This window comes from Triticum aestivum, chromosome 7B, assembly GCF_018294505.1.
Source record: "Triticum aestivum cultivar Chinese Spring chromosome 7B, IWGSC CS RefSeq v2.1, whole genome shotgun sequence".
In the NCBI taxonomy this organism is placed as follows: domain Eukaryota; kingdom Viridiplantae; phylum Streptophyta; class Magnoliopsida; order Poales; family Poaceae; genus Triticum; species Triticum aestivum.
The window spans coordinates 762,728,819-762,743,663 of NC_057813.1; the positions used below are offsets into that span (position 1 = coordinate 762,728,819).

General features: G+C 47.0%; 1 protein-coding gene across 1 annotated transcript; it reads right to left on the reverse strand.

Annotated features, from left to right (window-relative positions):
- Nucleotides 1-5,085: 5,085 nt before the first annotated feature.
- Nucleotides 5,086-7,381, reverse strand: LOC123155907 (putative disease resistance protein At1g50180). The gene is made up of 2 exons (XM_044574057.1): nt 6,339-7,381; nt 5,086-5,557 (listed from the first exon to the last, which is right to left on the reverse strand). Exon 1 carries the CDS (start codon nt 7,356-7,358, stop codon nt 6,948-6,950), a length of 411 nt encoding a protein of 136 aa, XP_044429992.1. The 5' UTR covers nt 7,359-7,381; the 3' UTR covers nt 5,086-5,557; nt 6,339-6,947.
- Nucleotides 7,382-14,845: the final 7,464 nt, after the last annotated feature.

Sequence of the window (14,845 nt, forward strand, 5' to 3'; positions counted from 1 at the left end):
CAACAATATGCATGTCAAAAATGCAGTTTGCGGTTTCTTTTTTGGCATTTGGGCTGATCTCTCCATGATAATTTATCTCTGGTTCAGGGTCCAAGCAAACAATAGAACAATTTCAAGGCAAAAGCATGTACTAGCTCATGGCAAACTTGGTAAACGTTTTTCATTTTTGGTTGTTTATTATGTGGGTCATATAGCCAAAGTGTACAGGTTTATACTACATATATAGACAATTTATCCGACTCATGACCCTCCTCTGGTCATGGTTACGAACATGTTATGGCACATCATAAAAGCTTGCTTACGTTTCCATCTGCTATAACCTATGGTCTTTGGGAATCTTGAAGGCTGGTAGCTGTATCATGACCCCTAGGTCATGTTTACGGACCTATTTTCAGATAGCACATGCAAACTTTCTCTAGATCTGCCCAAAATTGTATGCTAGCTAGCCAAATAGTTTACTCTGCGTGCTCATATTTCAAGTATCTTTCTCAAGGAGCATCTTTCTCTTAATTAGTCCTCATGGCTACAAGGGACCAGATCGAGACAGTGTGCCGGAAAAAAAACTCACATCTCGTCATACATACCCTAGTACACTCGAACGTTAGCAGACAGCAACATTGGACGGAGCTAATTAACTAAAGAACATAACGTGGGGACGCAGAACACGGGGACTCGGCAAAAAAAAAGACTCGATGGGCCGGACGGAAACGGTGGGTGTCACGTGGCAGAAAACTTTGACGAATCCCTAAAGCAAGAACTTGGCGAACACATATGCTCTGCGGCCGCCACGTGGCCGTGACAGTGTGCCGAGATGTCGTCTTCACCGAGACCCCGTGAGGAAATACTCGGCAAGCGTGGATGTGTTTGCCGAGTTTTACACTCGGTAAAGCTTGTTGTATGGGCGGTCGACGCGTGGCACGGGCCATTCGCCAAGTACATCTGCAAAAACTCGGCAAAGACAACGACAGTTTGCCGAGATGCATACTCGGCAAAGAGATGTCCAGCGATAGCCCAGGTTACACTCTTTGCCGAGTTGCTTCCGGCCGGCACTCGACAATGACATATCCAAGAAACCAGATGGTGCCACGTGGCACTATAGCCGAGTTCCACACTCGGCGATGATATTTCACCGAGTACCGAACTTGGCAAATCATCTGGTAGTGGCAATTCTTTCATTTATTTTATGTTTGGCCTGCAACAAATCACATTGTGATAATATCTCACATATATACAACAAGCAATATCACTTCGCAGATGACTCAACCATTGCCACATTGTTAGAATAAATCCGAGGTGCGTAGTCGATCCACCGAGGAACAAGTAATCACAGACAATGACGACACCGAGATTTGTTAACGAGGTTCAGCGAACTCGCCTACTCCCCGGGGCAATGACTACAGGCGCTCCTCCCCGAGATACCGCAACACCGGCCACCCGGGCGCCGGCACATGCCGCCGGCACCCCCTTGCGAGCCTGTCGCTATCTAGTCGTCATAGGTTACAACGTGAGGTGCCTCCTCATATATAAGAGGCCAAGGGTACAACGTGTCCGACTCCGACACTACAAGTATCCTACCCACACTACAACACCAAGTCCAAGCGTAACCCAACTAGTACAAAATATTCGACACAAACACAACAAACTCCACCTTGGCGAATATTCTCCACCACCTTGAATTTGTCCATGCGTCAAACTTCCATGTACTCCGGACTTGTGTTGTCTTCTTCGTAGCTTACTGAGAGCTACTCGACGAGTTTGCCCCAGACCCGCCGCCGCCGTGAGACCCCGCTGCTACTCCCGCAACTCCAGTCTTCGTGACTCCACCTGCAATAGTGCTCCCTTGCAACTTGTAAAGATGTGAAGCCGTCCTCTCTCCAATCATCACGGTCACCTCATCTTCCATGATTCTCATGGTCTTCCTATCCCGATCACAACGGAATACCATACCACCATAATGAAGAACACCAAGCGAAATTAGATTCCTCCTTAGCCCTGGCACATGCCTGACTCCCCGAAGCATCCGCTCAACTCCGTCAAACATCTTGATTTTGATGTCACCTACTCCAGCAACACGATAACCTGTGTCATCGCCCACATAGGCTAAACCAAACTCACCAGACTTGTACGAAGAGAACCACTCCCTGTTGGGTGTCGCATGAAAAGAGCAAGCTGAATCCAACATCCATGCTTCACCTTTGGTTGACCGCCTGTCTGATACTATGAGAACATCACTACTGCTGCTGTCTGAGTCATCACCATGAGTTGCCTTATTAGCACTTGCCCCACCATTGAGTTCTGGACAGTCCTTTCTCATATGTCCCCACTGCTTACACTTGTGACACTGTATATTCTTTTTCTTTTTCTTGTTCTTCCCAGCCTCATATCCCTTCCGCCACTGCTCACCCTTGACTAGCAAACCTTCACCATGAGAGACTTCCACCGCGTTCTTCTTTCTCATATCATAAGATAGCAATGCCGCAGTAATATCCTCATTTTTGACGGTCTCCTTGCCGTGCGTCAAAGTAGTGATCAAGTGCTCATAGGATGATGGCAATGAACAAAGAAGCAGAATTGCCCTATCCTCGTCATCAACCATTGCACCCAAGCGTGCTAGATCCGTCACGACTTGATTAAAGGCGTTCATATACTCCACAAGAGTATATCCATTGCCCCGCTTCTCGATTTTGGATTCTTTCTCGGACGAGCACCTAGGCGACGTGTTGGAGGAGAGTGGAGTTGCACCAATCGGGGAGGGTGGGGTTAGCGAGCTAATCTCGCTGGTGCGCGCTAAGGAACTGGCTCAGGCGGCACTCGCAGCGGCGGCTGCTCAACACGCGGAGCGTATGGCTGTCGAGGAGGATCCCTCGACGTCGCTAAGTCTCCGGCCCGAAGGGGAGACAACAACAGGGGTTGCTGCTCCTCCCTCGCCTCGCTGCGGCAAGGCAAGGCGCGTGGCCAAGGCGATCACCTCTAGGGGGATCCGCCTGCGAAACCGCGTCATCTAGATGCGGATGCTCATTTGGAACATCCGTGGCTTCGGCCACTCGGGGCGGCGCACCCAACTCCGCGACTACATCAGGAAAGAAGGGATCGATATAGTAGGGCTCCAGGAAACCATTAAATCAGATTTTCGGCACCAAGACCTCATAGCCATAGACCCTTTGGAGCGTTTCATTTGGCAACACAGCCCGGCTAATGGGCATTCGGGTGGCATGCTGCTTGGCTTTTGCAGTGCCGTATATGAGGTGCTGTCCTGGGAGGTAGGCACCTTCTTCATTGCAGCCAATATTCGCGTGAGAGCTTCGCTACGCGAGCTCGCGATCCTGCAAGTCTATGGACCAGCAGATCACTCACGTTCGACAGAGTTTCTGGGAGAACTCGAAGCCAAGGTGCTGGCAGTTGCCGCATCCCAGGTCCCGCTCCTAGTGGGTGGAGATTTTAATCTCATCCGATCGAACGCGGACAAAAACAATGACAACATCAACTGGTCAAGGGTGACCATGTTCAACAGCGCAATTGCGTCAATGTCACTTAGGGAAGTGGCACGAACGGGGGCAAGATACACTTGGACCAACAAACAACTAGCCCCGGTGAGATCCGTCTTGGATCGCGCCTTCATGTCTCCGGAATGGGAAGTGGTGTTCCCATTATGCTCGCTCCTTGCTGAAACAAGGATCGGCTCGGACCATGTTCCACTCATCTTATCTTCAGGGGAAGATAAGGTACGTCGCAGCCCGCGTTTCTTTTTCGAAACAGCATGGTTCGAGGCCCCTGATTTCGACAACATCTTTCGGGAAAGATGGTTGAGAAGTGTTCAAGCCACGGGCCAGCAGCGCGGCCCTATGGAGTTTTGGACAGCGGTGGGGGGACGCTTGCGTGCAAGCCTCAAGGGATGGGGCACGAATCAGGGACGAGACGAGAAAGTTTCGAGGGCGAGACTTCTCGATGAGATCGCAATCCTCGACACTCAAGCAGACTCGCGTCCATTCTCGGAGCATGAATGGGCGCATCGATACGCCTTGGAAGGGCAAGTCGAGGAGTTGCTCCGATCCGAGGAGGAATACTGGAGGCACCGAGGAGGACTTAAGTGGACGCTCAAGGGAGATGCGAACACTGGATACTTCCACGCGTACGCGAATGGACGTCGCAGGAAATGCCTAATCCTGAGGCTGCAGACGGAGCAGGGGCTCCTGCTCCAGCAACCAGCGATTAGCAAACACATCTACGACTTTTACATAAGCCTGATGGGGACCGACGAGCCTCAGCGTGCCAGGCTGAGCGAGGACGCCTGGCTGCCAGCTCAAAAGGTCCTGGAGTCGGAGAACGAAGAGCTGGGGCTCGCGTTTCTCCCCAAGGAGATTGACGAGGCTCTCCAAAGCATGAAAACTGACACGGCACCGGGGCCTGATGGGTGGCCGGTGGCGATGTTTAAACACTTTTGGCCACTGTTACGCGAACACATCTTCGCGTTGTGCAATGGCTTCATGCGCGGTTTTGTGGACATTGCTAGGTTAAACTTCGGAGTGCTCTCCCTAATTCCAAAAGTATCCATGTGGGCTTGAAACATACTTAGTCTCCTCATATTTGTCAGACCACTAAACCCTCTAGGTACCATACATCCTTTGGGAAGTGAAAGTAACCTCAACTGGCCAAGCTTCACAAAGCTATCAGGAAGATTCAGCAATCTTGTACATCCACGAAGGTCAAGGAATTGCAACAGTTTCATCTTGCCAATGTTGCCCGGAAGTACAGATATACCATAATTTACTAGTGTTAGATACCGTAGGTGCTTGAGCTGATGCAATGATTCAAGCAATACAACCATATCTCCAGATTCTATATACAGAGTCCGCAAACTAGAAAAACTAGCCAACAAATCACCAGGCTTCATCTTAATCTGGAGAGTTGAAATCAATGTTCTCACTGATTGATGCGCCTGTAGAGATTTCCAATCAAGTTCACCTGATTGTGATCGGTTAGTTTCTATGGACAACCGAAGAAACTTTTGTGAACAAATTTTAGCAAGAATATCACTGTCCCCGTCTTGAGTTACAAGTGCTTCATCTTTAGTCATATACTGAGCAAATGAGCGAACAACATCATGCATGCTGCAATACCATATATCAGCATACGATTTATCTGGCTCTATAAGGTTCCTAGATACCAACTCCATGTAGTAATTTCTTCCCAATTCTTCTAAATCGCTAGAGTTTCCAAGAATAAATCCTTCACTTATCCACATTGCCACGACTTCATCCATATGAAAAATTCTACTTTTAGGAAGAAAAGAATAGTATAAAAAGCACTGCTTCAGGTAAGAAGGCATATATTCATAGCTTAAGTATACTGTGTGGTTGAGATCATGGGGCATTTTAGTTGTTGACCATTTAGAATCATCAAAAACCTGCTGCCAGTCACGGCGTAGTCCCCCTCTTTCACGCAAGAGTCCTCCCATCACTTTAACAGTAATTGGTAAACAACCACATTTATGTATAATTTTCAGTCCGATATCCTTTAGCGTATTGATGTGGTCTTCATCTATCTCACTTGAGCATACCTGCGAAGAGACGGTACAAGGGACAGATACAGTTAGCTATGTATAACATACATACTTTATGCCAAGAAAACAAATTTACTTTCTTTTTCTTTTTACAAGTAACTCCAAATTTAGCAGAATCGTATATTGTTTTATTCGTTTTCAAATTTAAGGTAACATGAAATTATCTAATGCATAATACTACGCCAAACATTAAGTACTAAATTTGTGCGCAAATTCTCTAGCAAAATTACTGCCAACTTCTAGTCTAGTTATTTCCATGTTATATTCTTTTGTTGTATTTGCAGGGGTTCACCGAAATTGTTATTTTTCTGTCTTAAAATAACTTTTAATTTATGTTATGTCCTATGAGACTGTTGAGTACCTGAGCACTTAGATCTTCATCTCATATGTTGGAAAACGAGACTGAGTATTCACAAAAGGTTACACTATACAAATATACGACCCATGTCTCTTCACTGGTAGAAATGATACATATATAATTATCCAAATTTCCAATTATTTCTCAGACTTGATTAAATAAAATCTAGGTGTCCTTGAATGTGTCTCAAATAGTGTTGTTGGCACTTGCAAAGTAATCTTAGCCTTACAAAATTACTGACAATCTCTTACCTCCAAGAGGTAATAGTACATAGAAGTCACTAAATTACACGTAATTAATGACTCATTAATTTGGGAGCATCCTAACATTTCTCTTAATTAACTACATAGTACTGTCAATACGTAGATGTAGATAGATTATTCACTTCACTAAAAGATTAGTATTTAATTAAGTACAGACCTGCTTCTTGAACAATGACCAAGCATCTTCCGGCGCTAATGTGTCGACACGGTGGTACAGCCAGATAGCTTTCACCCCTCGGGCAACACCTTCATCTCTGGTAGTGACGAGGACCTGGCTGCCTGAAGCAGCAGCATTGACTAAGGGTGTTTTCAGCACGTCATCCCATGCTCTATGGTTCCACACATCATCCATTACCAGAAAGGTCTTGTGGTCAATCAATGTGTTCTTGAGGGTTTCGTGAAGGCTGGTCTTTGCACTTTCAGGTGGTTGGGCATCTCCTCCGGCTTCGATGATGGCCCTTCTCAGTAGATCAACATCACTGAAGTTTTGGTTGACGCTCAACCATATCTTTTTACTGAATTCACCATGGATTGCCTCGTCATTGAAGACCTTCTGGGCGAGGGTGGTTTTGCCGATCTCACCAACACCTACGATAGCAACCACCATGATGTCATTGTTGACATCCTTTCCCGTCTGCATGATCTGGGCCACCAGTGCTCTTGTGTCTTCTTCAATCTTGTATCCAACAATAGCGGACCGATCAAAGTCCCCTACCGTCTCCCGGCTAGGATTACCCTGACGAGAGGCATGGGCATTGCTGCTATGTCAATCCTCGTATGACCCAAGATTGATGAAGTTGGAAGTAGCGCTGCGCTGCTTGATGGAATCAAGCCTCTGGTTGAGCGCCTTGATGCGGGTGCCGATCTCACGAGCATGGAAGGGGTTCCTCATGCAGAAAAGCAAGGGGTTGCAACACCCTGCTTCTGCAGAGGATGGCCCACGCTTCTCCATCGCCTTGAGCTGGCAGAGGTCAAGGATGTCAGCAGCTTCATACATGGCGCGCTTGAGCTGCCCCACCCAGACCTGGACGGTCTTGTCGGTGATGTTCCTGCTATCAGCATCCGCAAGGAAGTTCTTTAGGTCCAGAAGCTTGTCTCCCAACTTGTCGATCTCTCCGGAGACGCCCAGCATCGTTCCGATCTCATCTTGTACCACCTGCTTGAGGTAGTCCCCCATGTAGGATGCAAAAGCATCCAACACCATCGCCATTGGTCAACTTGCTGACCTTCTGCTGTGATTACAATTAGAGACAATTAAGGTGAATTTTAAGTAGCAGACAGAGACAAGGAAATAAAACTTGAACACTAACTAACTACCGCAAGCACGGCACTACGTCACCCACCTTTGAGATTGATGGGATGCACTGCACGGCACAGCAGTCGGCGGCGACAAATACCAGCGGACGGTGGCGGCGGGGGCGATGGCTGTGCTGGGGAAGACCTGGAGCCTGGAGGGATTGGGATTTGGGAAGTAATGCCACAGCCACAGGGTACTCGTTGGCAGCCGGAGCTGGGTAAACCATCAGGTGGAGAGAAGCAAAGCAAAGCATCACATTCCCGTCGATGGAGCAAGCAAAGCAAAGCAGCTTCTTTTCCTTTTCCATGGAGGAGTAGATTATTTGACAAAGCAAATCAGCTGATCTGAAGAGGGTATCGAATTGGATTGGACATAACTTTTCCTTGATGGCAATATATGCTTTTTCCTCGTGTGCACGCCACGCCGCCCTCTCTGCTTACCAGACTGGCCGGTGGCCAGCGGCGGCGCCTCCATCATACTTTACTCCCCGCCCGGTCGCCGGCACTCGGCTGCTCCTCTGACATTTTAAGACTTGTATATTTCCCATATTAAATTTTTTACATTCTTGAAACGTAGCAGTTTAATGTATTTGAAAATTAAAATGGTTACAAAACAAGTCACCTCAGTAGGATCCAAACACGTCCAGAACCATCGCCATTGTATTGTATAACTTGTTGTGATAATAAAGCAAAGATGAAACTTAAGCAAGTGGGACAAGGAAGACACAAGCAAGATGCATGACTTAATTAGCGCTAAGTGTAATTAGAGAAGACGAATATTAAACTCGATCGAATTACCTCACCAACCTTTGAGATGGACGGGATGTCCTCCTCCTCCTCCTTCAGATCAGGAGGACATTCAACTCAATCATGTTGTGTGCCAGGAAAGTGAAAATAAAAAAGCAGATCTGGTGTTGGAGAGCAAATCTGCTTAACATGTTTTTAACTCTGTCTTCTTATCACAATATTGTCTAGATCCGGTAAACAGATCACACATTTCTAGTGTGAATGGATGCAGCTCATTGCCACCATCACATCTCGTCATTATCTACACTTGATGACTTCATAGTGACAGTGACAAACAGCTGCGCTGGCCCGAGCTAATTAGTTAATCATATAAGGGCAACTCCAATGTCGACCCGCATCCGTCCGCGGACACGGATGCAGGAGGCGGCCATCCAACGCTGCCCGCATACAGTTAATTAATTACACAGATGCCAAGCCACCGTAGCAGTTACACAGCAGCAGTTAAGATGATATGGGGGCAAAAGTTGGCAGCTGGAGCAAAGCATCCCATTCCCAGTCCCACCAGCGAAGCAAAGCAAAGCATAGCAAAAGCATATCTCACTCCCAACAGTGGAGAGAAGCAAAGCATCCCATTCATATTTCCACCTGCGAAGACAAGCAAAGGAAAGCACCATGTTCTGGGATGAGAATCTTATGGCCCATGGAACGTTATGTGGGACTCTTTGCCTAGCATATGGGAGGGCTGGACCGGAGCAATTCGGTTTACGAGTTGAATGATGAAAACCGAGCCCAACACCGAAACCCTGTCAAGTAGAAACAGAGGCAGTCATAAATTTACCGCCACAAATCTATAATCCAGTCCAGTGAATACCGACCATTCAAGCCGCAAAGGAGTCCTCCACTCTTGTTGCAGATACTGCAAGATAGCACATCTTTCAGTATTTTTGTGTACCAGTCTCAAGTTAACTTGTGCAATAAAAGTTATCCTTACACTTGCCTTCCGAAGAGTCGCTTATTCCAGTCTCAAGAAGGACCAGACCCACCAAAACACAACCATGTACATACAGGCATTAAACGTACACAGCAAGACATAACAACAGAGAGCATAAATGTTCAGGGTTATGTATGCAGGATGTGGAGCACTTTTGTTTCTTATTCAGAGTAAAAAATTGTACCCCCACCCAGAAAATTTAAACATATTCTACTACACAGAACCATGAGCTACCATTTAGCTAGAAGGGTGCAGGAACAGACCATGAGCTATCGGCTAGGTCTATCAGATTAATTGCCTTCTGAATAAGTGAACAATATTGATTGCCATTGATATCAGTGGCATATCAAAAACACTAGGTTTTTATTTCGACGATGAAAGAATGAACTTTGATATCAGCTGCTAGTAGATCACGAAACAACAATTCGTGCTAATAGTAATAATTACCGCAGTGAGACTTAATGTGTAATAGGAAAAATGATACCAGATTGTGCAGTGAGGATGGTCTGATCAACTAGCTCTGCTTTGTGTTCCTTATCTTCATCCTCTGAGCCAGACGGAAGATGGAATCAACATGAGAACATTCATAAAACTACTAAGTGACTGAGAGCAGAGCAACCTGACTATAACAAATTAAACACTTGGCGGAATTTACCTCCAGCTTCAGGTCCCAACAATCTGCAGGCTAACGGGTGCTTCGGCGTCCTCATCTTCTAACTGGCGCACCCTGCTCCTCCCTGTCAATCACTTTGTATGCAACATGCAGTACACCTTGATGATTTGAACTGTCACAAACACTCTAGAGATACTGTCAATCACTCTGTTCTTCTCCAAATAGCGACAGCAGACACATTATGATGACATATCAAGAGCACGCTTAGCACTAACAGCTGCTACAATCGAATTTGGCCAAAAACACCAGTCATAAACACTGCAAATGAAGGATATAAACCACAAATGGCCTGTCTCCATGCAGCAACACTTGTCTTGCATATACACTTGTTTAATTCAGTAGCATGGGCTATAATACTCATCGCTCAAACGGTTGTATCTAGTACTGAAATGCATCTACATACTTCAATTTAAGCGACAACTACTTGTCCGTGAGTTGCAGCGGAAAAAAATTCAGTAGCATGGGCTAAAATACGAATTCATTATTTCAAAACACTGGCAGCTGCTACTGTCCAATAGTGCCAAAGCACCTATATAAACATACAGCACTCTGCCATTATGTTTGATGAATCTTCAGTTACAGCAACATAGCAAGGTTACTAATAATCATCAGTTCTTTAGCAACTTTTTTTTTTAGAAAAGGAGGATGACCCCCGGCCTCTGCATCTGGGAGATGCATACGGCCACTTTATTAATTATTCTCGAGGACCTTACAAAGTATTACAAACAATATACCTGAATCCACCATCTTGGCAACATATGCCGCTACTCTTATCCATATGATGAAGGGATGCTAGCTGGGCCCCTACCCAAACTACTCACCTAAACCTAACATCAAAAGCCGGAAGCCCCAGCCGAGCCACATACCGGGTCTGGGGCACAATCCGGTCAGACACACTCTTGCATCGTCGCCGCCATCTTCCACAGGTCCGTCTTCAGATGATATTGAGTCTTCTACCTTGTGAAGGCCACATCAGCCATCGACGTCACCATGACGCCAGACAGCTACCTCCTCCTGCGCGAGTCCATCTTCGCGCATCGGACGCCGAGCCTCCACGGCACCATGCCGCCGATCTCCGCCGCCATCAATGAGTGAGATGAAGTACCGCTCCACCACGGCAAGTACAAGGTGAGGAAGGGCGAGGTCGCCATCGGAGACACGGCCGGAAGATAAGCACCGCAGCCACGGAGCTGCAACGCGGTAGATCAGACGGGCCGCCACCAGGAACCAGACAAACTCGCCATGCACACCCAGCATCCCCAGGCCCAAATCGGCGCCTTCAAGAAGGTGACGACGCTGTGGCGCCGCCGCCGCTTAGCCACCGGGGCTAGGGTTTTCACCCGGGCGTAGGGGAAGGGGGGAGGCAGGGGAGGTATAGCCTCGGCGCCGCCACCAAGGAGGGAATGGCGTCCGGGTCGCCATCGACGCCGTGACCGCCACCGGCGGCCAAAGGTTTCCCCCGGCCAAGCACCTTGCCGCCACCTCCGAACCAGCCACAACATGAGCCAGGCCGGCCGGAGGTCATGCATCACGAGCGGCCCAGATCGCCTCCGATCTGACGAGGGGAGCCCGGGGCCTCCCCGTGCCATGACCAGCGCCCACCGGGACCTCGCTGCCCGCGCAGCCGAGGGGATCCGGCCTACCTCACCGACGAGCACTCCCTGCCGTCGGAGTAGTGTCGTCCGCACCAGCGAGGCCGCCGCCTCAGAGCCCACCAGCACGCGCCACCCGACGCGCCGGCCGCCGAGTTCCGCAGCCGCGCCCGAGGAAGGAACCCCCCGCGGCCCCTACTCCAGGTGAAGGCAGGCGAGATCCCGCCGCCGCCGGCACCGCGCGGGCTTTGCCCGGCGGCGCCCGCCGGCGGCGGCGGGAGGAGAGGAAGGAGGTGGGGTTGGGTCGGCGGCGGCTAGGGTTGGGCGCCCGGGTCGCCCGCGGGGGGCTGCGGGGGGGGACTATACAGTTATTAAGCATCTTCCATTGTACAAGTCAACTCAAAGATATAAATCACAAATATTTTTTACGTAGAACCCATGCAGCTGTTAGTAAAGAAGTAGAGAGATGTACTTGTAATGTACAGTACCTTGTTAGTAAAGAAGTACCCCCGATAACCCCTTTAGTGATCTAAACATTCTTATATTAGTTTATAGAGGGAGTACAGGTTATCCAACAGCTGGAATCTGGATTTCCTTTTCTTCCTTGCAGGTGAGGTGAATGCCGAATTAGTTAGTAGATCTTCTATTCTCCAAGCAGAGTGTTACCCGGTAGAATGTGCATAACTGCCACGTTATGTTTACAAAATTCTTCATTCAGATTGCAACCTGCAAGTATAAATCATTAAATAGTCCGTGCTCTCCCTGCAGCCGCACTAATAAATAATTGTTCTCCCAATCACAAAACCAAGCTTAGTATTGCCAAGAGTATAAGATACTACTCCCTCCGTCCGAAAATACCTGTCATCAAAATAAATAAAAGGGGATGTATCTAGATGTATTTTAGTTTTAGATACATCCATTTTTGTCCATTTTGATGACAAGTATTTTCGGACGGAGGGAGTACACAATATAACAACTTCACCTGATATAAACATGCAACGTGAACTCTTGGCTCCTCTTTCTAGTCTGATCATGGCAATGTCAATTTTTGTTTGATGCGGTGAAATAGATAGAATACAAAAGAATTCTGGGCAATGGATGGACTTTTCTTTTCTGTTGGACGCGAATGGATGCATGCATGCATGCACATTTTCTTTTCTTTTCTTTCACGGAACCTAATTAAGTAGCGCGCATGTGACCTGCGGAGATCAATATTACTTGTTTATGTACAAATTTTTTTTGGTTAGAATAAGAAAATGTGTGTTGCCCCCACTTCCCCTTTCGTTTCTTTTATTTATTATTATACTCCCTCCGTCCGGAAATACTCGCCGGGGAAATGGATGTATCTAGACATATTTTAGTTCTAGATACATCCAATTTTATCTATTTGTGCGACAAGTATTTCCGGACGAAAGGAGTACAACAGAAAAAAAAATATTCTTTTTTTTGGGGGGGGGGGGGGGGTCCCCTCCCTAACTTGAACAAGGTTCCTCAATCCAAAGTGTAGTTCACAGCTACATGCAGCTTATCAGCCGCATCCTCCTCACAACACCTCCTCTGGTTTGATTTTCCTCTGCTTGCAGGCTTTACTTCTTTGCACAACTTTTGCCATTGGAATGGGCATTGGCGGGGGGCTCTTGTTGCTCGCCGTCATTGCGGCCTGCCTGTGGTGCTTCTGCGTCCACTCGAAGGCCAAGAAAGCAGCAGCCGAAGCAGGGGATGCGAACATCGTTGTGCAGCCAGGTGCGGACATCAATCCGTCAGGCGATGAAGGTGACGTGGACATCGTTGTGCAGCCGCTAGCCGGATGCGGACCAGCTCAGGTGGCACCTAGTGACCGGCGTTTTTGGATGAGGGTTATTGGGCTTGTTTTGACAGGTCTGATCACTCTAGGTGGAGTTGGGTCATTCATTCTCAAGCTCGTGGAGTAAGAGCATCTCCAACAGCGGCACGCAACCTCTGTCCTACAGAGGAGGAGCCAATGAAGCCGTTGTCAGTAGCCAAAATGCTTGGACGAAGGGTATGGGGAGGAGACCGGTTGATGGAGTGAAGGCCAAAGGTGTCAATTGCCCCCCCCCCCTTCCCCAACCAAATTTAGTATTTTTACAAAAATACATAATATTTCCGTGCACCTCTCATTCATTCCAGTTTCGATACCCTTATCATGCTTGATTATTATTTTGATTGAACTCTATTCTCGCAAAGTACTGCTTGATGCAGGAAGATAGGAACAATTTATGTGGATACTACGTTTGCGAGTGAATTCACCAGACGACCTTTGAGAGGGGCAGATCTGAACGAAAATATGAAGTACATAAACAATATTCACATTTTATTTTTATTACCATCAATTGTGTTGAGTTATATATATTTCTTTCAATTAGATCATGCGGATGCGGAACGAACTCCTACCAACTGATCGCATACGAGCAATTCAAGAGGATTTCGCGGGATTCTTTGTTGAGCATGTCATACCTACAGACGGAGAATAGCATCTGGGTGTCCTTCTCGATCTTGGTGGATAGATATTAGCTAGTTAGGGATCGCCAGAGATGTTATATATTGTATATATGTATGAACACGTACTATATGTAGTAGCATCGACTAGATATACGAAAACTTGTTGTTTAACCAAGAACGGAGAAACAAAGGTCACTTCCTCTATATTCATGACCATGTCGTGTAACGGTTCCTTCTAACGGAGAACACTTAAAGGAGTGCTCTGCGGTTTTCCAAAGTGTGCGTACGGTTGTGGTAATGGTGAGGGATGCCATGCCATTATATTGGACACCCGCTTCAGCAAACACACCAATTGAAAAAGATCTCTGAAGGGGCAAGCTCGATCTGCATGCATGCAGGAAAGAGATTGCCAAATCATTACATTTGCATGAAGGGACTAGTATCTTTATGGTGAATTTAATGAACAGGGTGAAAATTCAAACCTCTGGTCGATGAAGACCATGTTGAAGCTTTCTTTGGCTATGTTGGCCCCGAGGTGGAGACGATGTTTGCGCCGGGGCCTTTTGCGGCATCGTGTATATATAGAAAAATTGAAGATTAGAAAAAATTGAAAAGAATTGAGGAGGAGAAGACGGAATTTGAGTTGCATGTTGCCGACGTCGTCGATGATCACAAGATCCAGATGGATGCAACACGCTTGAAGACTAGAAAGATTAGAAAATATGCCATTGAAAAAAAAGGCTTGATATCACTATATTGTTGGTTCAATTGTTACCTTAGTTGCGATTATGATCGCATTTGTTATTGCATTTAAATGTTTTACCCAGTTGTATGTTAGTTTCAATGTATGTTTTAGTTAGATGCTTTAGAGAGATATTCTATGAGAACAAAGTATGAACTTTATC

What these genes read in the sequence shown, in the direction of transcription:
- LOC123155907 (XM_044574057.1), bottom strand. Translation starts at nt 7,358, where the DNA reads ATGGGGGACTACCTCAAGCAGGTGGTACAAGATGAGATCGGAACGATG.